At 39.4% G+C, this 26,722-nt stretch overlaps 1 protein-coding gene across 1 annotated transcript in view; it reads left to right on the forward strand.

The window, feature by feature from the left end:
• The window catches only part of NUF2 (NUF2 component of NDC80 kinetochore complex), a 30,335-nt gene extending 4,923 nt beyond the window's left edge, over nt 1-25,412 (forward strand). Inside the window, exons 3-14 of the mRNA XM_080824790.1 lie at nt 510-584; nt 1,193-1,269; nt 1,777-1,838; nt 5,487-5,584; nt 6,776-6,849; nt 8,181-8,277; nt 9,727-9,789; nt 12,314-12,451; nt 14,618-14,758; nt 15,682-15,857; nt 16,787-16,922; nt 23,765-25,412. Of these exons, the coding sequence (XP_080680916.1) occupies nt 510-584; nt 1,193-1,269; nt 1,777-1,838; nt 5,487-5,584; nt 6,776-6,849; nt 8,181-8,277; nt 9,727-9,789; nt 12,314-12,451; nt 14,618-14,758; nt 15,682-15,857; nt 16,787-16,922; nt 23,765-23,899 (1,272 nt within the window). The 3' untranslated portion in view covers nt 23,900-25,412. The remainder of the gene's footprint in view (nt 1-509; nt 585-1,192; nt 1,270-1,776; nt 1,839-5,486; nt 5,585-6,775; nt 6,850-8,180; nt 8,278-9,726; nt 9,790-12,313; nt 12,452-14,617; nt 14,759-15,681; nt 15,858-16,786; nt 16,923-23,764) is intronic.
• The last annotated feature ends 1,310 nt before the right edge of the window (nt 25,413-26,722 follow it).

Consider the following 26,722-nt stretch of genomic DNA (forward strand, 5'->3'; position numbering starts at 1 on the left):
TTAAAAGAGAAAACTTTTGAAAATGCCTTGCTACTCTATTAAATTTATACCCCCAGAATTATAGTGTTCACTTAAACTTTAACATTTCAGGAAACCTTAACATCTAAAGCATGAAATAAGTTTGCCCATGATCTTAAAAAAAAAAAAAAAACGAAAACAAAAACAAAAACACTCTTAGCGTGCCATGTTGTCTGCCTCGTGCCTGCAATCTATTTTGAAAGACTAAACTGTCTTCCCTGATGCGGATGGATTGCTTGGATTGGTTTTGGGTATACTTGCTCTCATTCTGCATGTAAGCTTCAACAGCTGATCTTAATGAGCACTTATTACACCTGAGCAAACTGATAAGTACACTGGTATTTTAAAATTTGGAAAAATAAAATATTTCAAGAGAAATAGAGTAATTTTATTACTCTTTTCTTTGCATCTGTTGTCTGCAATGGCAGCTGATGGTGATTCAGCTGGAGAGTCATGCATCAGAGTATTAAAAGGTTGTTTTTCTGTTGTAGCCTGAAGTCTTGCACATGATCTACATGAGAGCCTTGCAAATAGTATATGGAATTCGGCTGGAGCATTTTTACATGGTGGGTATAAGATGAGGCAAAATTACTTTGTTTTGCTGCATTTCCCTTGTTCACATTGCATACTGGTTTCAGGATAGGAAGTTCTTGACTTTATTTTTAACAAAATCAAAAGTCTTATGTAAAATTAATGTCACTTGCAGAAAAATCTTAGGCATAATAGTGGCATACATTGATAGCTTTAGTAAGACAACAGTACTAAAAGACTTAAATGACACAGTGTTTTAGGGTAGTTATGAAAATTAAAGAAGAATACATGTAAAATGCTCAACATAGTTCCTGACGTAGTAAATGCTGACTTTACCCCTTCGTTCATTCATTTGAAAAATCCTTACTGAGCATATGCTGTGAAGCTAGCATTATTAGTAACAACTCTAGTTTTGCGCTAGGATCTGTATTGTTAACTAAGTTTTCAACATTTAATGATAAATGTTATTTTGATCTTAATTTATGATTAACAGAGGGTGCTCAGGGGAGCGTATGACTCTTGATCTAAGGGTCATAAATTTAGGGAGCCTACTTAAGGGGAGAAAAAGGTGATTTTGAGGTTGAAGATTTTTCTCATTTTATCTAATCAATGTGTAACTTGGATCTTGTGATATTACATTTAGATGCCAGTGAACTCAGAAGTCATGTATCCACATATCATGGAAGGCTTCTTACCAGTCAGCAACTTATTTATTCATCTGTGAGTAAGGGGGTTTTATTTTTCCGAGACAACACACATTCATTGTTTCCTTTGCATTAAGCTTCTTTAATGACAGGATTTTCTTGGAGAAAGAATTTCTGTCATCTCTCTCTTCACTCACTCCATCAGTACACTGAAAATTGTAGACTTCCTTCAAATAGAACTAATTGCTTCCCTCTGTGGCACTTTCAATTCTGCTTTCAGTGGAATTTAAGACGTTGTGAATCTAAAATTGTTTGGAGGTTTTGAGTTTTTAAAGAGTCCTAGTACCTCCAAAAGTGTGTGTTGTTTATTAGAATTTATAACTATACCTTGGCATTGCTTGGATACTGGCGTAGGGTACAGAAAACATAGATTTCTGTGCTACAGAGTTTTGCATGGTAGTAGACTTCTGACTTGGTCTTTGGACATTGAGAAACATATCCAGGAATCTCTTGGAAAATAAAATGTTTATATCAAAAGGTTTATATATAACTTAAAATATTCTTTGTCCACTTCATCTTTAAGGGACTCCTTTCTGCCCGTCTGTCGGGTGAATGACTTTGAGATTGCTGATATTCTATATCCAAGTAAGTGAGAATTTAAAACAATTTTTAATATCTGACTTTAATATTGTACTTCTCCAGCAATAAATGTAGGAAAAAAAACTACAGGTAATTGGCTTTAGAAAGTCAATTTTTAGTATGAGTTTTTTCATATCCTATTACTGGAATTGTTTTCCCTTGAAGGTCCATAGGAAAGCGTTTTTCTGATCCATTTTTCTTAACTCCTTACATTTAAAAGATATCCTGTAAATTTGAAAGCATGAATATGAGTAATATGCAAGGTGGATTGTGGATTCATCATACCAATTTTCTCCAATGTAGCAATTACTTTTTACTCTGAAGAAAATATCTTTTAGCAGTGATAAGAATAGTCTTGGTAAGATATTAACATGTCTGTTTGTCTTAACTTTATTTAAATGTCCCTTAATTCGGGGCACCTGGGTGGCTCAGTGGGTTAAGCCTCTGCCTTCGGCTCAGGTCATGATCCCAGGGTCCTGGGATCTAGCCCCGCATCGGGCTCTCTGCTCAGCAGGGAGCCTGCTTCCCTTCCTCTTTCTCTGTCTCTGCCTGCCTCTCTGCCTACTTGTGATCTCTATCTGATAAAAGAATAGGCATCACTCTCTCATATTAAAAAAAAAAAAGTCATTCATAAAAATGATTCATAACATCAAGTTATTTTATGTTGCAAGAGACTCAGTGTGCTATTTAAAAATGTTTTTTTCCTCTTTCTGATCTACTTTTTTGTTTTGTTTATTGATCTATAATTTACACAAAATAAAATTTCAACAATTTTAAATGTGTAACTAAATGAATTTTAACAGAGGTACATGGTTGTATAGCCACTGCCACGATCCTGTGTGGAAATTTCGATGTCCCTACAAAAGTTCCCTCAGGTCCCCTCGTAGCTGATTACTTCTGACTGAGCCCTCTTCCCTGGCAACCACTGATCTGCTTTCTGTCACTGTTGTTTCTTGACTTGTCTGATATTTGATATAAATGAAATAATAGTCTGTATTCTTTTGTGTCTGGTGTCTTAACTTAGCCGAATGCTTCTGAGATTCATCCATATTCGTTGCATTTATCAGTAATTCGTTTCTTTTTATTTTGGAATAGTACTCTATTGTAAATTAAAACTGCAATTTTTTTACCCAGTGACCAATTGGTAGGCATTTGGACTCTTTCCACGTTCTGGCCATTGTGAACAAGGCTGCTCTGAACGTAGGTTACAAGTCTTCCTGAGGTCATGTGTTTTCATTTCTGTGGGTAAACACCAGTAGTAGAAATGCTGGCTCATGTGTTCAGTACATTCTTAACGTTTTAAGAAACTGCCGAGCTGTTTTCTAACATGGCAGCCTCATACCATCCATGGCGTCTGTTAGTTCAATTGCTCCACGTCCTCCCCTGCACTGATATTGGAAAGTTTTAATTTTAGCCATTCTAGTGGCTGTATCACTATCTAATGGTTTTAATTTTTATTTCCCTGGTGACTAAAAGCAGCATATTTCCATATGCTTATTTGCTATCTGTATATTTTCTTTGGTGGAGTGTCTTTTTGAATCATTTTTTTTTAAGATTTTGTTTTTTTAAGTAATCTCTGCACCAGTGTGGGGCTCAAACCCACAACCCTGAGATTAAGAGTCACATGCTCCCACAACTGAGGCAGCCAGGCACCCCAGTGTTGTTGTTGTTGTTGTTTTGTTTTTGGAATTGTTTGTCTTATTATTAAATTGTAAGGCTTCTTCAGATGTTATAAAAACACATAGTTTATCAGATAGGGATTATGCGGATGTTTTCTCCCAATCTATTACTTGCCTTTTGAATATTGTAACAGTGTCCTTTGAAGAGCAAAATGTATTTCCATTTTAAAGATTCTAATTGATCAATTTTTTTTGTTTTCATAAAAATGATTCATAAAACCATTTTTTGTGTGTACTCTTAAGAAATCTTGGCCTCGGAGATGCTAAGATTTTACTCATATATTTTAAGCATATCTTAGTTTTATTTATTTATTATTTATTTACTTAAGAGAGAGAGTGAGCGAGAGTGCGTATGTGAAGCGGGGAAGGGAGGGATGGAGGGAGAAATCCTTGAGGTTCGTTGGGTTACATCTCACAATGCTGAGATCATGACCTGAGCCAAAATCAAGTGTCGGACGCTCAACTGACTGAGCCACCCAGGTGCCCCAAGCATATTGTTCTGGCTTTTGTTATTTAACACTTGAATTTTTATATACGATATAAGGTCAGGGTCTTTCTTTTTTGCATATAGTTTTTTCTTTTTTGCATATAGTTATCAAATTATGTCCACACCACTTATTGAAAAGATTATTCTTTTTCCCATTGAATTACTGTGGCAGTTTTGTCAAAAAATCAATTGACCAACCACCACACACCTATTAGAATAGCACACATCCAAACACTGATAATATCAAATGCTGGTGGTTTACTGCCAGCGCTCCGGAGTGAGCTTTGGTATTTCCTTTTTTCATGGAATTTATTTACTTCTTTTCAGTTGGCAAGTTTCTTAACATAAAGTTGTTCATAATTTTCCTTTATCTTTTTTAAAAAAATATTTTATTTATTAGAGAGAGAGATCACGAGTAGGCAGAGAGGTAGGCAGAGAGGAGGAAGCAGGCTCCCTGCTGAGCAGAGAGCCCGATGCGGGGCTCCATCCCAGGACCCTGAGATCATGACCTGAGCCAAAGGCAGAGGCTTAACCCACTGAGCCACCCAGGCGCCCCTTCCTGTATCATTTTTAACAGTCTTGGGGTTCAGTAGTGATGTCCCCTCTCTCATTCTGATGTTTTTCATTGTTTTTTCACTCTTGTAGTTTTCCCTGTCTGGCCAGACCTGTCTGGCCAGAGGCTTATCAATTTTGTTTATCCTTTCAAAGAACAGCTTTTGGTTTCATTGGTTTTTCTGTATTTTATTTATGTTTTTGTTCTATTGTTTTCTGTGCTTATATTGCTATTCCTTTCTTTCATGTGTAGTTTGGATTTGCTGTTTCCTCCCTCCCCCACCCCCTTTCTTTAGGTAGAAGCTGAGGAAGTTCATTTGACTTTTCTTCTTTCCTAATACAGGTGTTTAGTGCTATAAATTTCCCTTTTGTCCGCTTTAGCTGCATCCCACAAACTGATGACCAATTGTTTCTTCTGTATGTGTGGATGCACATGCCCACATGCCTTTGGATTATAAATTTAATCTTGTCTTCAGCAGGGTAGCCCTGTGATCTTCTGCTCCTGGGGTTGAGGCCACATCCCTCCTGGGATAGTTTCTGCTGTTGGCAGTTGTTCCAGGGTTATCACTGGCCAAAGATCACCTCATTTGTTTCTCTTAGGGACGACTGTCCTGTGTTGCCTGTCGTCTGGTGTCTAAAATTTTTTTACTTTGTGTATTTTATCTGGTTTTCTTGTTGTTTAAGATGGGAGAATAAGTCTGTTCCTTATTATTCTCTCTTGGCCACAAATGATTTACCTTTTTTTTTTTTTAATTTATTAATGCAAAGATAATTCTGATCTTTATATTAGAGCACATTTTTTGCGCTTTGGTTAATTATAGCACGCACGCAGTTTTATTCTATGCGCAATGAGCAAAGTATACCATGGGAGAGGATGAATTTTTATTTTTACATTGTTTCAAAGATTTACTTAAGAAGTCTTGCTTTCTGTTTTAGAGGCAAAACGGACAAGTCGGTTTTTAAGTGGCATTATCAACTTCATTCACTTCAGAGAAGCATGCCGTGAGACATATATGGAATTTCTTTGGCAATATGTAAGATTTAAATATATTTTTGAGTCACATACCAGATTAGTAATATCGCTTATGAACTACTAAACTATTTTGAAACAGTAGTCACAGATAACTAATTGTCATATGGCTGTTAGAATAATTTATTTTAATATTTATGTAAGTTGCAGATTTTTGTTAATGGGAAGCATGTATCAGAATGAGATTTTCTTCGCTGTTGGATAACATTAGGGAAAGGCTGGGGTTTTTTGTTCTAATCTTATAGCTGAGGCTCCTTTTCCTATATTAGGTTATGTAAGGGGAGAAATAGTGACAAATGCACGTTTTTTCCTTTGGAGTTATACTGTAGTGTTCTTTATTTAATTGAGATATTTGAGGTTTATGTTTGCTTCCTAAAGAATGGCCTAAAATGATGTTTTGTTTATCATGCTGGCCCAACATTGCATTATAAGATCCAGTCCAAGTAAATCACTTTAACAGATGGAAACTCATTTCATCAACAATTTAGAGAATTTGGAAAGATTATGGGTCATCCATGTGATTCATTTCCATCTGTCCCAGTTTTGGGTTATCATATTCTTAGTAAAGTGCCAAAGTAACACCAGTCTATTATAACTTCCCCTCCAGTGACACTGAGCTGTATAGATAGAAACTTCCTTGTACAGATCGTGTCAAGCTTAAACTTCCCAAACATCGCACACTCTCCAAAGCTTCATGTGGATTTGCTAACACACACACAGAAACATACAATTTTGCTTGGCTAATTTTTCCTCATTTTTTAAAGACACAGCTCAGACGTCTCTCTATCATATTCATGAAGCATCCCGTGATGTTCCTCCCCAGCCATTACCCTGGTTGGCTGGTGTCGTTATCTTTAGTCCTGTAGCAAGTTGGTTTTTGGACTTACATGCATGTATCTGACCCTTCGAGGAGAATGAGCTACTTAAGTCCCAACTATAACTACTGCTTCTTGGGTATTATTCTTGGCACTTAGCCCAGTACCTAACTATGGTAAGGACTCAGCATTTATGTGTGAATAAGTGAATTCCTCATTCACTCGTCACAAATGCATGTTCATTCTTAAACATGTCTTAATTCTGATGGTGAAAGCTGAGGACTAAGCATTTTGCAGCGTGTACTGGTAGATTTTTTTTTTTTTTAAACACATTGTTGTGTTTGTGTTGAAAAGCACTAATATGAAAATTGCTTTGATAGAAATCTTCTCTGGACAAAATGCACCAGTTAAATACTGCACACCAGGAAGCGTTAATGAAACTGGAGAGACTTGAGTAAGTAGGAGTTTTACAAATTAAATGAGTATAATTTCAAGATGCAGAATGAATCATGAATAGTATTTGACAACCCTGCAGGATACCTCAAGTCTCCTTCTCCTTCCTCACTAAATAGCAGACTATTTAAGTTTATCTGTTCCAGAGAAAGAAAAACTCATTCTCCTTCTTTCTAACTGTTAGTGTAACATATGTTCTTTTACTTTATTCTTGTTATTAGTGAATTAGCATGAGATGTTTAAAGCCATTAACTTACCTCCTAAGTTATGTCTGGAAGTAGTTATCTTGTATAGGTGAGCAGTAATTAAGTGGACTTTCTTTCTTTCTTAAAGCCAGTTAATTCTGTTAAGAGAGCTTTGTTTTGTTTTGCCTCATTGGTCCCATTGGAGTTATGAGTTCTTGGCCAGACAGATCGATTTTGAGCAGAAGGATTTTCTATCCCTTGTACTTTCTTGCTGGCTCTGAGTTTCTTTGTTACACTGGAGAGCTTTCCTAACCTGCCCTGGTATAGAGTGTCTCAGAGAGAGCAGTAGGCTGCAAAGACTGGGAACAGGAGGCAGATACTAAAATCTCACAGGTAAATTTAATGTAAACAAAGTTAAGAGATAAATGACAAAGCGGGGTGTGGGTATTTGTAGCCTACGCAGCAGAGCAGCACCGTTGCTAGTGAGAAAGCCTGTGTGATATTCCTAACATGTGGAGAACTCCTACAAACCAAGGGCAAAAGGATAATAGAAAAATGGGCAAAGGCTAAGAACAGGGGATTTATAGAAGAACGACTACAAATAGATAATTAAAAATAGGTAAAGATTATTAAACTCATTAGCAGTCAGGGAAATGATCATTAAAACCATAATTCTGTGCCATGTCTCAAAACAGAAGTTGAGAACCATGTGCACGGCAGAGACTTTTACACAGGTAGGTGCTGTTAGGACGGATGGGCAGAGCGAAGGGAGTGGCTGATCTGGGAGAGGGAGGCGAGGAGAGGAGCCAGGCGGGAGCTGGCACTGGACAGGGAAGGGAATGTCCCACTGCTTGTATTAGGAGCCAAGTTAGAAAAGGCAGGTATGAATGCAGATGAGTCCATACACGGACTCGCTGGTGGAAGGCTGAAGGAGCTCATCGGATCTTTATTTTCTGTGTTGGGGAGACCAGGTCATCTATTTTAAATCTCTGTCACATGGAAGGATGAGAATTCAGAAACATGAAAGATAGTTTTGTGTTTTTTTGTGTTTTTTTTTTACTTGAGTCATTTGAGGACAGAGACTATTTTGGCCTTGCAGAGTTAAGGACTCGATATATGTTATTTTCATCTGTTTTGCTATGTTTAGTTCTGTTCCAGTTGAAGAGCAAGCAGAGTTCAAGCAGCTTTCGGATGATATTCAGGAGCTGCAGCAGTCACTGAATCAAGAATTTCGTCAAAAAACGGTATCAGCTATGTTGACCTTAAAAATTAAACAGCCAGTTATCTTATCAGCAAAAATGGGTTTATTTGGGAATAGCAGAGAATTGCAATTTGGTACAAGTGAGCTGCAGGAAAAATCATAGACGAGTCCAACAAACAAAGGAGAGAGATGTTATTTTATGGAGAAGGAGGAGGAGGTTGGGAGGGGTTGCTTGGAATCAGAGTCCTTGGAAGAAAAGCAACAGTCCAAACACAGAGTCTGATTCATTATATCACAAAAAATTCTTCCTTTTGGACACTTTGGTTTTGTTTTTGCTCAAAGCTAGGGAACACGAGCAGAAAGCACGGCAAAGGAATTGCTATGCTAGAACTTTGAGAACACTAAGAGAACCGCCTTTCCTGGGGTCTGAAAAGACTAACCTAGCACTAGGGTGGTGATGGTTTCTCACTGGGGAAGCTACAGGGGTAGTGGCTTTCCTGTAGAGGCCCAGGGGACCTCTTGCCCTGGGGGGGGGGCCTAGTTGATGAGGCCCCTTGGAGTCCACAGGGCCTACTGCAGGGTGAGAGCTCCCCCTCCTGGCCTCCATGTGAGTGAGGTTTCATTGTATTTTCATAGTTGTTGCTTAAAAAAACAAACTTTTTTTTTTTTTTTGGTGGATGGGAGCAGTAAGAGCACGTTACTTTTAGTTACGAAAGCTCTAGGGTATGTTGCTGTGCCCATTTGTGCTCCTTGTCACGGATATAAACTTTTGTCAAGTGTGGTTATCTATTTGTGTTGCCCAAATTCTGTGCTGTCTTGTTGACTAGAATTTTTTAGGATTTGCCTTTTTTTAAACTTGCTGTTCCTGAACTGTAAGGAAGCACCCTGGACTTGGCAGGAAACCCTGCGGGGGGCACTTCAGGACATTTTAAAATTTCATGGGAAACTAACCGTCTGCACGTCGTGCTGTGCTTGAACTCCTGGCTCAGGGCAGTCCACGGTTGCAGCAGCTCAGGTGCCCTCCATCCATATGTTTGTGAACCTGGGTTCTGGCGTTTGTCCTGGTGAAGAGCCAGTACATGAACAACCTCACAGAACAGGAAATGAGGAAGTCTTTGTCCAGTCTGATTCCAACCTTTGTGAATTAGTGGAGTGCCCAATAGGTAGCCATCCAATTTAGAAGTAGTTGTGGTTATTTAAGAATAAAATAAACATATTATTTTTTCTAATTTGTATGCATGACATTTTCAAAGGGCTACTACGTTGTTAGGACATGAGTACTTACACAGCCCTGGGGCTCCACTGCTTACTAAAGAAAACTTTAGGTATTTCTTGTGGTCTGGGGCATCGTAAACATCAAGTTTGAGAATATCTGCTCTAATCCATTTAACTCCTCTCCTTTCTTACCTTTATTTTATGAGAAAGCACTGAGAGGCTAAATTTAAATCTGTTTTGGATCATCACAGAAAACAATTGTTGGCTTTTTCCTTAGATCGTGCTCCAGGATGGAAATTCCCAAAAGAAGTCTGATATTTCAGAGAAAACCAAGCGTTTGGTAAGCATCTTTTCATATAACCAGACTTAACAGTTTGAATATTTTCTGTGGGGGAGTATGTTAACTGTGTGCGTTGTTACAGTAAAAGCTTCTCCCTTTTTCCTTAAAATGAATCTAGTTTAACTTTTTTCAGGTTAAATATAATAGCTGACTACTGTTTTGTTTTTTTTTTAAATGGAAACACAGAAATGTGTGAGGAGAGTGAAAATCACCTGAAGGCTCACCACATGGTCTGAGATGTGCGTAGACGACATTCTTTTATGCAGGGAGCCATATGCAATGTTACATCAGAGTTGTGAGACTCTTCATGTCTCACACCTGCCTTTTTTCACTGAACCCAAAAGAGCATAAATACTTACACGCCACTGGAGAGCCTCATTGTCTTAACGGCTGCTTATGGTTGTGCGTCACACCGAGGTAGATCCTTCTGGTGTCCTGTTGGTGGACACACACTGGCTTCTGATATTTCTGCTACTGGACAGCAGTGTGTGTGCCGCACACCCACACACATACACACACACCAAGATCTGTGTACGGGGCTGCTTTTTGTCTTAGACCATATTCCTACTTGTAGATTTCTGGGTCAAAGGGAATACACATTTAAAACTGACCCACCTTGCCAAACTGACTTCTAAAAAGATACCCGTTTACATTCCTACCAATACAGTATGAGTGTTCTTTTCCCCACCGTCTTGCCAAAATGGGAGGTTTGTAGTTTGCTTTCTCTGTTGCTTTTATAGGGAAAAAAAACCCCTCATTTTCATTTTGATTTTTTTGCTTTTTAATGATTTTGACATCTTATTCAATGGTTTGTGGTTATGTCTTATTTTGTAAACTACCTGTGTTCCTGGCTTCTTTTGTTTTTTTTAAAGAACTTTATGAATTGGGGATATTCACTACTTCTCTTTTAAATTCATGACTTTTTTTTTCCATTAGAAGTCTTAGGTTTTTACTGTAAAATTTATAAACATGGCCTTTATGGTTTGTGGCTTTAATTCTATACATAGAAAACCCTGTCCTATTTCTAATGTTTTTAACACCATTATACTGTTATGTCTTTCCTATTAACACTTATGCTCTAGAACCATCTGAAATTTACTTTGATGTAATATAGTCCTTATTTTTCTGTCTCTCATTTGATTAGCAAATGCTTTCACCTGAGTAGTCCTGACAATGTTTTTATTCATTTCTTTCTGTCCCACTTAAATCTACCATTAAACAAAATCATTTTGTAATTATAATATCAGGTTTAGGCTTCTTATAAAGTGAAGAAACTTAATGAAAACCAACATCAGTTGTAAGGAGGGTGGCCTCTGGTTTTGTAGAGGATGAAACACCTATGGCCATTTGCTGAAATAACAGATATGTTGTGTCAAACATTCAATTTTGGCCTCTGCGTTAGCTGATCAAAATGTAAGATCATCTGTGGTTCTTTTTAGTTGAAAATCATCGGTAGACAAATTACAGAAGCCATCCAGTAACATAGTCCTGTTATAAAATACTCAAATGACATACCTTTGTGTATGCGTATGTGTATGTATAGTGAGAGAGGGAGTCAGACACAGAAGGCCCTCTTCCCTGGGCCTGCTTCCCCCATAGGCTCCTCCCTCCTATCCCTTTCCATGACATTATGTGCTCTAATGCAGACTCATGCAGTTATCTTGCTGTTTCATTATTTAGTTCCTAGAAATGGGCTTGTGTTGTTGGTTGATCTGTAATTGATTCTTTCACTTAATATTTCTTGGAAATTTTCCCATATCAATACATAGAGAGTATCTCAAAACAAAGTAAGCATAATTCATCAGCTAATACTTAGGGAGGATGTTCATATGAATATTTTTTATCTTTTTATATAATTTTAGATTTATAAAAAAGTTTTCACCAAATTCTCCGATGCCCTTCACCTCAATTCCCCGAATGGTTTAAATTCAGGAGAGTAAGGAAAAGTGGGTTTTAGTTTAGCTGGTGTGTACTGAGTGCCTCCTCAGTGCCATGGCTTTGTCTGCGTTCTGGGAGAACAAAGATGACTTCTCAGCACCCCAAGCTGTGCAGTCAAATTCAGTCACACAGATTAAGTACATAATTATAGCATTGCATGTACAGTGATTGTACTGTTCATAGAAGGAACGCAGAGGAAGTGGGAGCAGGATTTCCAAGGATTAATGAAACTCAGGGGCGGTATAAGGGTGGGATGATGGTATTCAGGAGGACCGTACTGATCAAAGAGAGATCACGTGCATCTGCTCAAACCCAGGACTGGTATTAGCAGCCTGTAGGTATAGAGGGCACTGGCGGCAGAGGACCCCGTGAGGACAAGAGGAGTACACAGTGAAGGACCTTGAATGTCCTGCTAAGGGGCTCGATCTTTGGCCCATAGACAAATGGGAGCAAATAAACAGGTGATCTTAATTTTTCCCCCACTACAACGAGCACAGGCCCAGTTTCTTTGTTCTTTTCCATTATTGTAATGGTAAGTGAACAATTTTGTTATTGTATCTAATATATAAATATGTTTTCTCAACAGAATGAACTTAAATTGTCAGTAGTTTCTTTGAAAGAAGTACAAGAGAGTTTGAAAACAAAAATTGTGGATTCTCCAGAGAAGCTAAAGAATTATAAAGAAAAAATGAAAGATACAGTCCAGAAACTTAAAAATTCCAGGGTGAATTTCCTTTTTTTGATATTAATGCTTTTCTATACATTTTTTTTCTTTTTAGCAACTTCTGTTTAATTGTGTGTTCATTTTGTGATTTCCAGTTTATCTGCACTTCTTTTCCTCTTAAGCTTTTAGCCCTTGTCACTGATATGTAGCTCTCCTGTAAAGTAGGTGTACAGAAAAGAAGTACAATTTTGAGACATTTGTCCAATGATGCAAAAAATTGGGGGAACTTTCCCCTGAGTGATAAGAACAAAAATTCTCTGTCCTCCCGAGGCTTACTTTATATAAGGGAGAAAAGTATTAAGTTTATAATTAATGATATAATTACAGGTTATATATTATGAAAATATATAGCGTGTGCGCATGTTGGGATCGGAAGTACATGGGAAATCCCTGTACCTTCTGCTCAGTTCTGCTGTGAATTTAAAACTGCTCTAAAAATATTTTTTAAAAAAGCACCAAAAAGAAATAAAAAAAAGTATAGGCTTCTTTGAAATAATGTAATGAGGGTAGCCTAATTTAATGTTTTGGAAATCTGGGGGTGGGAAGGGGAAGGAAGTAGAAATTGATGCTGACATCTGAAGAATAAACTGGTTATCCTAGTAAATTTGTGCATGGAAGACCATTAGGGGCAGAGGAACAGCATGTGCAAATTCTTTGAGGTAGAAGGAAGCGAAGTTTATTCCAGGAACAAAGCCTCATGCATAAGAAGGGGAGTGGCATGAGGTGACCATAGGAAAATAAGCAATGGGCAGATTATTCAGGGTGCTGGGTTTTACTTTAGGAGCAAGGGTACACCACTGTTTAGTGTAAAAGGGGGATGTTGGAATGTGATACAATTTATGTTTAACGAGATGATGGGTGTCTGTGGGAGATGGATGGAGGCACAGTGGGACAGAAGTAGAAGTGGGCAGACAAGTTAGCATCCTTGGTGGGGCAGGGCTGTTAAACCATCAATTACTAGAACTTTTCTGGTTTATCTCTGAATTTGCTGTTCTAGTCATTCCTAATAATTAAGAATTATCACCCAGGAATAGACAAAGATTACCAGAACAGAAATGAGAGCCAAAACTATATTTGAGTATTGATGAGAAAAGTATAGTTTATTTAATAAAAAACAGTTCTGGTTCAATTGGCTGTTCACTTAGAAGAAAAGGGAGCTGGGTCTATATCTTGCACCATTTACAAAAATTAATTTTATGTGAGTTGAACAATTTTAGAAATTTTAGGAGAATGTTTGTATAATCTTGAACTGGGATAGATTTTTTTTTAAAATTAATATAGAGAAAAGGAGATCAATGGAACATGTTCATAATGCGTATGAGAGGTAAAGGGATTATATCCATGACATGAAAAGATGCAAAGAGCAGTTACAGATTGGTAAGAAAAAGACAACAAAAATGAGCAATGGTATGAGTAAGGACTTCACTGAAGACAATCCAGTTGATTAAGAAGGTGGGCGGAGGGATAGGCTGGTGGGGAGAAGAAAAGTAAGTCCGTATTGTTATAGTGGTTGTGGTGAACACGTTCATTTTCTAATTTTAGAAGAGGAATTAATCTTTTTTTTTAATATTTTATTTATTTGACAGACAGAGATCACACGTAGGCAGAGAGGCAGGCAGAGAGAGAGGAGGAAGCAGGCTCGCTGCAGAGCAGAGAGCCCGATGTGGGGCTCGATCCCAGGGCCCTGGGATCACGACCGGAGCCGAAAGCAGAGGCTTTAACCCGCTGAGCCACGCAGGCGCCCCGAGGAATTAATCTTTTAAAAAAGAATCAGCCATAGTAATAGTTATTATACAGATGAATAGGAAGATCATAACTGGTAATACAGTTGCCCAGGAGCAATTAGGAGCAGTTTGGGCATTAGCAGACACGATCTCTTTTCAAATCATTGTGAATAATCCGCGGAAGGTACTTCAGTGAGTGATTTAGTAAAATTGTGACAGTTTTCCTTTGTGTAAGGATATTTGGCAATTAAGAAGCATAATTATATGTACTTAGACACATGTCAGTAATAGCTCTTTCTTACTGACCTAGAAACTTAATTGTTCTCTGCTCTTAAGCTTTCAGTATTAAGTACAGAAATTATTTAAGAGCAAACAAACCGACAGTACTGCAGTTTCATAAAGGAGACTATCAAACTGGTTTTTATGTTTCTTTCTTTGAAAGCAAGAAGTGATGGAAAAGTATGAGACCTACAGAGACTCCGTGGACTGCTTGCCTTCATGTCAGCTGGAGGTGCAGTTATATCAGAAGAAAATACAGGACCTGGCAGATAACAGGGAAAAATTAACCAGCATCTTAAAAGAGGTTTGTGTTACGTGGAATTGTAACGTTTTTATTATGGAATGGTTTACTATAGTTCCTTGGCTTTGCTTTTACTTTGTGTTACTGTTTGCTGAAAGAAAGGCAAAATCATTCTAGAGTATAATAGATGTGGCAGTATATGCTGAGCAATAAAACATTTTTCTTCTTAAACACAGCAGTGGTAAGACCTATCTGAAGGTAAGACCTTCAGATGAAATGAATGATTAATTAACATGGCATGTTGCCATGTGTATTTTGGAGGAAAGTCATGGAATTTTAAACCTGTTCTAACAGTTGGAAATGATCTTCTCACCAGTAAGCCCAGAGTCCCAACTCACGGCTTCACACGGTACCTGGGATTTCAGTTTATGCTTAGTGCCTGCCCTGAAGATAGAGAGCCAGTGCCAGTGTTCATTCTCCCAGGCTGGAAGCTTGAAAATCCTTCTCTGCTTCTTAACTTTATCATAGTAACCCACGTTATCCCCAGGATCACTAACAGTGTATTTGACAAAGGATTTCTTTTTTTTTTTTTTTTTTTTTTTTTTTTGAGGAAGTAGGATTTAGAAGGTGAGGTGGTCTGAGATATTCTATCCCAACTGTACACTCCCTTGTCTGCCATTCTGAGTCAGCAAAAGGTTGCTTTTAATGGTTCTAGGATTTCCCCTTTTCTCTTTACTCCTCCTACCTTAGTTCAGACCCGAACCCCCTCTGTGTAGCCTCGCCGGGGTCCTGTTCTTTACCAGCGTCCCCAGCGTCCTGCTGTGTCCTCCTGACACTGCTTTCTGCTGCTCAGCTTTAGGGCTTAAACGGTTTTATCTCACTTTCAAATTGTATCTCTGTATAGCTCATCCCAGGAAATAGATGTTCGTTTTGTTTATAAATCCTAATTGGTTGTATCGACTTTAAATACTTCCCATCAACTACAGAGCCTGAACTTGGAGGACCAAATTGAGAGTGATGAGTCCGAGTTGAAGAAGTTGAAGACAGAAGAAAATTCCTTCAAAAGACTGATGATTGTGAAGAAGGAAAAACTCGCCACAGCACAATTCAAAATAAATAAGAAGCACGAGGATGTCAAGCAGTACAAACGCACAGTGATTGAGTACGAACTTGTTTTCAGTTTAATGTGTTAGACAGTAATTGGGAAAAGCTAGTCCATTTTCTCCCCTAGGATCCCAAAATTCCTATAATTTCAACAAGGTATTCCACCTTTGGGTGACTAAAAAAGATTAATTAATTATGAATCTTACAATGTTAGGTCGAGATTTAGAGCTGTTTTCAGTTCTAGATTTTTCCCTGTCCAGATACCACCCTTCCAAATCCTTTGCAGGATTCCCCAGAAGGGTTCTGGTGCCCCTGCCTGTTTCAGTGCATTTAGAGGAGTGGGCTGGGGCTGTATCAGATGAGTCACCCTGTCCATCTTATGCATATAGCTGGGCTCTGGCATTATAGCATCTGTGTATTGAGAAAAGGTCCTATTTTTTTTTTTTTAATCCAGGTAAGAAATAATATTTCACTAAGTGTTTTATGGCCGTTGTTAGCCAGCATGCTGGGGTATTCCCGTGGTAGAACCTTCTTCCCGTCAGTACTAAGAATGTATTTTTAGAATACACTCCCCAGATACGTGTATGAAATGTCCGTGTTTCAGCCTGCACGTGGTGAAGATTTCCTTTGTTCTGGCTCATGCAGATGAAGACAAAGGGCAGAACTGGAGGATTTTGTATTTGCTGCCAAACCGCCTTGCAGACAAGTTGTCCGAGTCACATCCCCTCCCCGCCCCCTCATGCCCAGTAGTACATTCATGAGCTTGGCTGGGGGAGGGCACCTTAAACCTTAAAGTCTCCGGTGTAAATGACAACCCTCGGCCACAGCACCCACTGGGGTTCACAGCTCTTTGTTTTTATGTCCGAGAAGGAGTTTAGGTTTGTAAAACAAATATATGTGATCTCTTTGGAACCAAAATTAGAGTTTCATGTTTTCCTTTTCAGATGCTTGAGCGGAATTAAAATTTAGCTGTCTGTTTTCCTTTAGAGATTGCAATAAAGTTCAAGAAAAAAGAGGAGCTGTCTACGAGCGAGTAACCACAATTAATCAAGAAATTCAAAAAATCAAATTCGGAATCCAACAACTAAAAGATGCCGCTGAGAGGGAGAGGCTGAAGTCTCAGGTGAGTGGGTGGCCACATGCGCGTTTCTGATGGTCTCACCAGCTCACGGCGGCGACTCTGCCAGCCTCACGTTCGGGATACTCCCGGCTCTGGGAAGTGGAGATGGACCCCCAGTGCTTGGTTCTGATTGCATTTACAGCCCCTTTTCCATTACCAGTGTTTGTTGGGATGTATGCCTCCTTCTTACGTTTTTCCCCCCATGTCCTTCCCCTGACCTAGCCAAGCATCGTGCTCAGCAGTAAGAGCGGTGCTCCAGAAGGATTCTGAGCTTTTGTTTTTAATTAATTTATTTTTTTTACTTACATTCAGTTAATTAACGTATAATGTATTATTGGTTTCAGAGGCAGAGGTCAGTGATTCATCAGTCTTATATAATACCCCGTGCTCATTCTGAGCTTCTTTGATAGATGAACTTGGATAGTGATTTTAAGTAATGTCCTCTGAAAAGTTTCTGCAGTTTTTTTGTTTTTTGTTTTTTTTTTTTTTTTGGTCCTGATAAAAGGATCTCAAAAGTATTTCCAGGGGCGCCTGGGTGGCTCAGTCAGTTAAGCATCTCCCTTCTGTTCAGGTCATGATCCCAGGGTTCTGGAATGGAGCCCTGCATCAGGCTCTCTGCTCAGTGGGGAGTCTGCTTCTCCTTCTCCCTCTGCTGCTTCCCCTGCTTGTGCTCTCTCTCTCTCTCTGACAAATAAATAAATAAAATATTTTTAAAAAAAGTAATTGTCACCATCAGTGTTAAATGTATTTGAGTTGTTACCTGAAACAGAGCAGCTGAGGGCAGTCCCTATGTGATGAGACCTTCTATGATCTCTTTATTGTAATTGCCTAACGTTACTGCTTTTATTCTTGGCTTGTTTCAGTGTATTTATTTTATCATTTCATAAGCAGTTCTAAGTTTAATGAGGACAGATGTCCACATTTCTGTTCTTCCAGAATGTCAGGACAGCGCCAAACATAAGTGTTGACCTCTTTCTTTCTTTTTCTTAACCACCAATGTCTCCAAGAAGTCTATTCCTGATGTGTGTGTTATATCTCATTTTTTTTTTTTTTTTTTTTTTTTTTTTTTTGTTATATCTCATTTTCTCTGAACTTTTGAAGTTTGGCCTGTATCTTCCAGATTACCCCGAAATGCTCTACCAGAAATCACTAAAAACAGCCCTTTATCGGGTGAAATCCCGTGGCCTCTTTTTCCCCCCCTCATTCTTTTCTCCTTCCCTTTGTTGACATATTGGATCCAGGTTTCCTAAAACCCTGATACCTGGGAAATACTTAAATACTTGCTGTCTCTACCTTCCACCATCCACATCCAATTTGCAAGCAGTCCTAATACTAAAAGCCACCGCACACCATCCCCTCACCTGTTCTCCAGAACTTGTATCCCCTGCAGAGACGGCATTGCTGCCCGTGCCCATGGAAGCGTGCGTTGACATATCGAGCGCTGTCTCGAGGCTGTGAGAAAGGGACGAAGGACGGACGGACAGAACGAAGGAAAACAAAAGTGAATGACTCTCTTTCCCGCCATGGTTGACCCAATCTGCTGTCCTGACTTTTTGTGTTCTTCCCTTTCTTTCCACATTTCAACTACTTTTTTCCTGCCCCTGAACTGGATATTCACCAAGGCCCAGCCCTCTGTTTATCTCTAGAATGCGGGTTAGAAAGATCATGGGAGATATTTAATCCTACTTCCTAATCCAAGTAATCAATAAGTTAATATTTATTTGTTATCACATGGTCAGGCTTAACTCGTGAACCCGCTACCATGTGCCTCAGCACTTCTGGCCCGTCAGTCGTAAAGGCACGCCTGCCGGCCTTCCCTCACTGTGTTGTGTCTGTCTGTCTCACCAAGAACATGTTCAGTTTCTCGACAGTATTGGTCATGTATTTGCTACCTTAGTATGTCCTCTCAGACCATGCCTGGAATGGCTCCTTACATGTAGTATGTTTTTCATCAGTATTTGTAAACTTGGATGGTCATCTAGCATGGTGTTTCTTAAAACCAGCTGCGTATTAGAATTCAGAAATGAAAAAACAGCCACCCGCCCTAAATGTCCTGAATTAGAATCATCAGCAACGGGGTTCATGAACCGGAATTTTTTACTGTGGCTTTTGAGAACCATTGATACGTTCTGCTTCATTGTTTTCAATATCATCGAGCTCATAACCACCCAGGCTGTTCTGCTAGGATCGCTTTAGTGGTTAAAATGTTATTTCTTATTTCGAATTTAAAATATAATTTCTGTACTCAAGTGAACCAGGATCTCTCTGGAACAAATCTGTATCGTCCTCTGCTTAATATCACTTCAGACATTTGAGGATAATGATCATGGGTTCCTCCAGCCTTCTCATCTGGGTTAATGAGCCCCCGTTTTCCAGCCATTCTTTATATAGCTTAATTTTCAGATTCATTACTATCCTGTTTACTGTCTTCTCCCCTCTGTTTCCTGTTTGTCATTATTCCGTTTAAAATGTAGGACCCAGTACTAAACATAGCCTTCCAGATAATGCTGTGACCGGTCCCAAAGCACTATGCTTCTGTTAATGAAGTGTAATACTGGCTTGGAGTTTTAACAGCAGCATCTCGCCCTTGGCTCATATTGAGCTGGTGATCAATTAAATGACCCCGATCCGTTCCACATGTAGTTCTGCCTGGTTAAATTGCTTCACCATACTTGAATGCAACCATTTCTTGGGACTTTTAAATCAGAATTTTACTAGTATTTCTCTAAGGCTTCATCTGTTTACTTCCATGTGGATTTCAAAGTATCAAGGTCATTTTAAATCTTTGTATCATTCCTATTAATGATATTTCATGGCTTAGCGTCACCTGCGCATTTGATAAACATGGCTTTTTCTCCAAAATAAAAATGTTGAGTAGAATCAGGCCCTTGGATACAGTAGGTATTTCTTCCTTCAGACTGACTTAGAGCACTGAGTAGAACTTTGGATACAGTTGTTGAAGTTGCTAAGTTGTAACTTTTCCCAGTCTGCATCGTGATGCCCATGTGTCCCGAGCAGCGTGGGAGAGTCTAAAATTACTGTAGCGAATCATGACGCATTTTTCTCAAGAGCTCCTTTTAGCTTCCTTCCTCATCCCCCTCCATGAGAAGGGAAAGATGGGCTACAGTTGCCCATTTGTTCTGGGTGCAGTTTCTGTGAAATCCTAATGATCTTCACATCCCTTCTCTCATTAAATATTCTTTCCCAGAGATCCTTATCTCTACTGCTTTCCGTTAACACCTTTATTTAGATCGGCTTCTAAATTGGTGTCCTGTTCTGTCTGCTCACCCCAGCTCTGCTCCTTGGTGGAGCTGCCTGTCGGATGTTTTCAGTGTGCTCGTTCATCACAACAGAACAACATTTATAGAATGACTTCCAGCGGCTTCTAGCATCTCTCCTCCTCGCTCTCCTTTCTCTCTTTCCCTTTTACTACATTTCTTCACAAATTTCTTCTTATGCTTTGATGGCATCATCATTTTTCCATCACAGAGAGTTGATATTTTGGACTTTCTGTAGATAATCCTGACATCCAGACAAGCACCAGGTTAGTGTTAGGATTTTCTTAAACGCCGTTGATACTGTTCACCACGACCCCTTTCTGTTCTGCTCCTGTCACCTAATTTTGTAATGCTCATGGATTGTGGCAAAAACTTGCTAAATTTCTTCCTTGACCTAAGATTCTGTGCATCAGATCTGCCCTGAATGCTAAGGGCTGCCAGATTTATCCTACTAAACTATCCCTGTTGCTGTACTTTCCTGCTTAAAACAGGAGCTCCCAGTTTCCCCGTAGAGCACTCACTCAGTCCCTCGTTCACCTATGGCCTGTGCACCTTCTGGGCGCCCCCTGACTCGGAGTCAGTAGTGAATAAGGAAGGCATGATCCCTGCCTTCTAGGCTTTTAAAGCTTTAGATCTAAGCTTAATCATTTCCATGATTTACAATTTACTAGAAAGTATAGCCTCTGTATAACTTTCTCGGATTCCTATGACATATCTTCGATCTCTCTCCTCCCTCAAATACTCCTAGAGTGCTTTTAGTTGATTCCAGATAATCTGGGTTTGTGCTGTCCAGTTTGTAGCTACTGGCAACATATGGCTATTTGCATTTACATTTAAATTAGTTATAATGAAAAAATATTTAAAATTTAAAATTTAGTACATAATTTTAGCCATCCTTTAAGCTCTTGGTATCCAGTCTGGTCTGGATTATATGTTCCTTCAGGGTAGAAAGCACATCTGCATTTTCTAGTGTACTTAGGCACACTGCTACTTCTAGAAGGTACTCAGTAATGTATTTGGTTGATGAATTAAATACGTACTTGTAGGGTAATGACTGGCTGTAAAACCCCATGTATATTATATACAATTGAACCTTGAACAACCCAGGGACTCGGGGTGCCAACAGCACGCAGTTGAAAATCCACATGTAACTCCTTACTTGCTAAAACCTTAACTACTAATAGCCTGCTGTTGACTAATAGTCTACTAGTAACACAAACAGCCAATTAACACGTGTTCTGTATGCTATATGTATTGTGTACTGTATTCTGACATTATGGAGGCCAGAGCAAAGAAAATGTTAGGAAGAAAATCATGAGGAAGAGAAAATACAGTTCTAATCCCATACTGTACAAAATCCGTGTATACGTGGACCCATGCAGTTCAAACCCATGTTGCTCAAGGGCCAACTGTCCTCTTAAATTTATCTGATGCCAAAGTGAGGAAGTTCCCTGGACTGGTGCGGTCCGGTGGACCTTTGTGCTGATGGGGATACTCTTCTGTCCTGTTCAGTACGGCAGCCACTGGGTCCCTGTGTCTATGGAGGAGCTGACGTGGGGTTAGTGGGGTTAGTGCGGCCCAGGGGCCTGGAGGTCTTAAAATGTCCGTTGTCTAGCCGCTGACACCCGGTAGTTACCACACAGACACCACAGAACCAGACTTGGATTTTAAAAATATTCCACTCTAGTGAAGTCATCACCGTAAGGTGGATTTATTTTGTGGATTAATAATGTAAAGCTCCACTTGGATACAGAATTTAATGGGAACCTGAACTGGCATTTGTGAGGGCTGTGCTTGTTCCCAGTAACGTCCTCTAAGGGTTGCTTGTAACTTCAAATGTGTGCTTGCTTCTTTCTGTTGATGTGCCCTGGAGTGGGCTTTTTTTTTTTTTTTTCCTTAAGTCGATTTCATGTCTGGTGTGGAGCCCAGCATGGGGCTCAAGCGCACGACCCTGAGATCAAAACCTGAGGTGAGATCAAGAGTCAGATGCTTCACTCCCTGAGCCACCCAGGAGCCTCTGGAACGGGCTTCCACTTGTCGTTTCTGGTGGCTCTACCTGTGGGGTTTGGTTCCTCCACGAGAGTATCTTTTTTCGTGGAAGGAAATGGTTTCTTTAGGTGTGTCGAAGTGGCTGGTTAGGGACTGAGATTGTGTATCTTTATCTAACCACACTGAGTTTTAACAGTTTCTTAGAAGTACTATCTTTCTGCCAAATTTATTCAGCGTCCTTTTTAGTAAGAATAAACATACAGTCCTATGGAACTAGGAAGTTAAATTGATCTATAGCTGCTGAATGTGCCGAGTTTTTTTTTTTTTTAATGGTGTTTATACAAGCTAGCAACTAATTCTCCTTGTTTTTCTTTTAAGATTGAAGAAATAAAGCTTTCAAAAATGTTTTATTTATTTTCTTAATAATTCGTACTCCATCATAGTTGTAGTAATGTGATGCCCAATTAGATCTTAGAAATCTAAATAGACTCTTTCTTGTATTTTTATATCAGGACTTAATAATGATCTGTGTCTGGATTTTTGGAGAGTGTCTAGCCTTAAGCATCTATTTATATTTGCTGAATCTTAAGCAATAGCTCTCAAACTTGCATAGATGCGAGAGTCTGGAAATAGTTTGGTTCTTTTTTTGAAACACTATGAATTGTAATATATTAAATTATAATCTCTGTAAGTTGTTCAAAATTGGAAAATATCTACGCTAAAATTTAAAACTAAGGCAAGTAGTAGCCAAACTATAGGTTTAAGAAAAATTTAATGGCAGGGACAATTGAAATTGAGGACATTATACTCATTTATTGCTCCTTCCTCCCATTGGAAGAGAACTGCTGTTTTATTTCAGTGATAAAAAAAACCTATCACCTTAGAGTACCACTTCTTCTTGTGTCTAGATTTGAGAGTTGTTTTGTTCAAGAAAAATGAATAATACAAGGATCAAAATTGCACTGGATGAGGATGAGATAGAAGAAAGTGTTTGCAGGATTCTTCTGTTATTTTAGTCCATCTGTAAACCTTGTTCTTTCATTTTTTTCTTCATTCTTAGCACATTCACATGGGTTCATATGAAAACTCATTATTGCTTGTAGTAGAATTACCCGATGGGTTTACTAAAATGTCTCTCATGTGTATTTTTCGGTCGTACAGATGACTTATCACATCCGTTGACCTATCTTTCAGTGGTGACCGGGGCCAGACACAGAGGGTCTGGGAGTCTGCAGTAACCCAGAGACTTGTCTGGACACGAAAAGCTCCAAAATAAAAGCTTTTCCTTGGCAATTACAAATACATTCATTACGTTTTGAATCCAAGTCATTGTTACATGTCTCTGCTCTGCTCCTTCTAAATAGCAGACTTCTTCGCTGTGTCTGTACCGCCTAAAGGAGGAACTTTAAAAACGAACGGGCACACGTGTGTGTCGGGGGGGTGGGCGGGAGAGCATGTGAGGCTGTTTAGGCTTTAAAATATTAAGAAGTCTTAAAGAGATGATTGGAATTCTTGTAACTCTTATCAGTTTAGGATGATGCACGGGATAATTCTTACTCCATTTCATTTTCCACTTAGGAAATATTTCTGAGTTTGAAAGCTGCTTTGGAGAAATACCATGAAGGCATTGAAAAGGCCACAGAGGACCGTGGTGCTCAGCTAGAGCAGAAGACAGCTGAACTGAGGAAGAGGATGTTCAGGACGTCGGCCTGACGGACACAGTCACTTGTCTTCCTGTGAACAGCTCACCGCCTTCATTTCAGCTTTGGAAAGGAAGAGTTAAACTGAAGTCAACAGAAGTATCAGAAGCAACACATGATGTTCTGTATACTCTCATAGGTTGTTCTTTTGTAAGATAATGCATTTCATGTAGACGTTTATTGACTTGTAATTCAAATAACTTGTGTAGCCGTTCATATCCCCACCGCTGTACGTAGTCGGAATGAAACCAGAGTAGGTGCATTTGAAAGATGCAATTTTCCTGTGGTTGTCCTGGCTGTTGGGCTTTGTTTGTGGCCATCAAGCAGTGTCGTGTTCCTGAGCATCGCGGTGGGGATCTCATTTGATCCTTCTTGGTCAACTCTGGGTGCACATTTTTATTACCGCTTTATGGGTGAAGAAGCCGTGAGGGTCCTGAGATTAAACAGCTGAGCCAGAATGCGCGGTGCTCTGATGCTGGAGCCGGGAATGTGCCCCCGGTATCCCGCTTTCTCACGTATCATTTGAAAGCAAGTGTGAGTGTGGGCTTCTGCCCTTGATCCTCGGCCTCTGACTCTGGCTTGAAAACTTGTATCCACACCCACAGCTCCAATCCCCAACGAGGCATCCATGCAACTTTTTCTGCATTGTGTACATGCAATTACATTTTGCCTTTTTGTCTTGAATTTCACACTTGCATGTCCAATAGTCAGTAGATGTTTTTAACCTTTTGGCATTCTGGTGGAGCCTAATGGATACTCTCAAAATAATGTTTTTCATGCGTGAAATAAAATACGGGATTGCAAGGGGAACCGATGAGATTCAAACAAGATTGTCGAGATGCTTAACTACATGTTCTACTAAATAGTATGGCTGACTACACTTAGTCGGAAACCTTCCACTTTCCCTCTTGTGTACCTCACTCCTTCATAACATTCAGTTAGCAGAACTGTGGATCGAGGCACCCAGCTCGGCCCCTTCTCGTGTCTTCCCCGTGCTTCCCCCATGCCGCAGTTTGCATAGTCCTTTCCTGCCTGAGAAGCTCATGCTGATCTCACCAGGCTCCCGGTCTCCACCCACCCCTACAAAGGCATTGGGGCATTCTAAACTTGCAAGTTAGATTATGTCAGTGATTTGTACAAAGTGTTTTGGATTTTCAAACTGCTGCTGGGATGCTGTGGTGACCCCACAGGGGAACCATGGAATAGTTGAAATTTGAAAGGGAAGCATAGAGATAGTGGCTTTATTGGACGCCATTGCAAACTGCTAGCCCAGAGTAGCTCACAGTTTCAGTTAGATCGTGCTGCATTCCTTTCAATGAAAACGTCTTGATGAAGTGGGTTTCTGGCGTTTGCTGTGATAAGTATCACGTTCTTAGGGAATAAGGAATGAGGGTGGTGACATCCAATTAATAATTGGTTATTTAAGAGTAGAATAAAAATACCTTCAGTTTTTGTGTTATTTTTCTTAAAACACACATTGTTAGAATAGAAATGCTCATTATACTGTTTTAATCTAACTACTTAATGATGGAACTACTGAGTGTTTGTTGTTTTTTTGGACAAGGGGCACAGTGAAAGAATTTCCAAATTTCCCTCTCCCCACCCAGATACATAAAAAGCCACATTCAAGAAGCCCTCAGTATAATCCACATTTAAACCTATACTTGGCTGTTTCAGTTGAAGACTACATTACAAAATTTGAATTTTTTTCCCAAAGTCTCCTTGAATATATATGACGTCCTTGGGCCGTATAGCATTTTAAAAACCATATTAAGCAACGACTGTCCTGAATGAAAGGAGAGAGCAGTGTGTATGTGACATAGGCTGAGGCCTGATTGCGAAGGAACTTCTCCCCATATTTAGACTGTAGGCATCTTTTATGAGTCCGGCTCGTAGCTATTTGTAGAGCAAATATTTAATTTCAAATTCAACTGGCATATTTCAAGGAACTAATCCATTTTATGACAAAGCAAGGGAAATTGAAATATGCACCTTGCAGGCTGAAGTTAATACATCTGATTTTAGCTTAACGGGATGTTTCCTATTTTTAGTAAGACCAGAAAAGTTTCATATGAAATTCCATTTCAAATTCAGGGCCCGCCACCGAGTTCAATTAAATTGGCTCTCTCCCTTTGATTGAAACCGGCCTCTCATCTTCCTACCCATATTGCCACCAGGGGGCATAACAGAGCTTGCATGACCAATGCCAGAATAACTTGATTTTAAGATTTGGAAGCTGGAAAATTTAAAGGGATAGTTACAGCTCAAAAAAAGTGTCAGAAAGAACCCGGAGACAATCTATTTACACTCAAAATGGGTTCTAAGAGGTAACTTAAAATTATTTAAAATTTTGCTTACAAGGATGACCACACAGCACCAATTTCAGACCCAATTATATTCTCTTTTTAAGATTATTTTATCTAAATCATCCTTCTAGTGCTTGGTGCTGGATTTCCGGCTCAGATTTCATGCAAGTATTAAAACTGAGTTTCCCTGAGACAAGAATTTGAGATACTCCATACGAGGATGAGCAAGTTACTTAGGAAACGATGCTCGATAGCCACTGGCATTGAGGACTCTGGGGGACATCCTTTTTTTCTTATAGGATGATTAAGTCAGTCTCTACCACCACATCCTTCTCTAATCCATCCCTACTGCCACCCCATAGGTCTCCGTTTGGAGGTCCCCTTGGTCATCTCGTCCTGACTGCTTTACCCATTCTGTTCCCATTCTGGGAACAGTCCACAGCCCTTGGAAGGACAAGTTGCGATGGAGGGAGTTCAGTGCAGCACAGCAGTTCTCAGACTGGGGGAGTCTAACTTTTGTCTGGAGCACT

The sequence above is a fragment of the Martes martes genome (genome assembly GCF_963455335.1).
Source record: "Martes martes genome assembly, chromosome: 15".
Lineage (NCBI taxonomy): Eukaryota > Metazoa > Chordata > Mammalia > Carnivora > Mustelidae > Martes > Martes martes.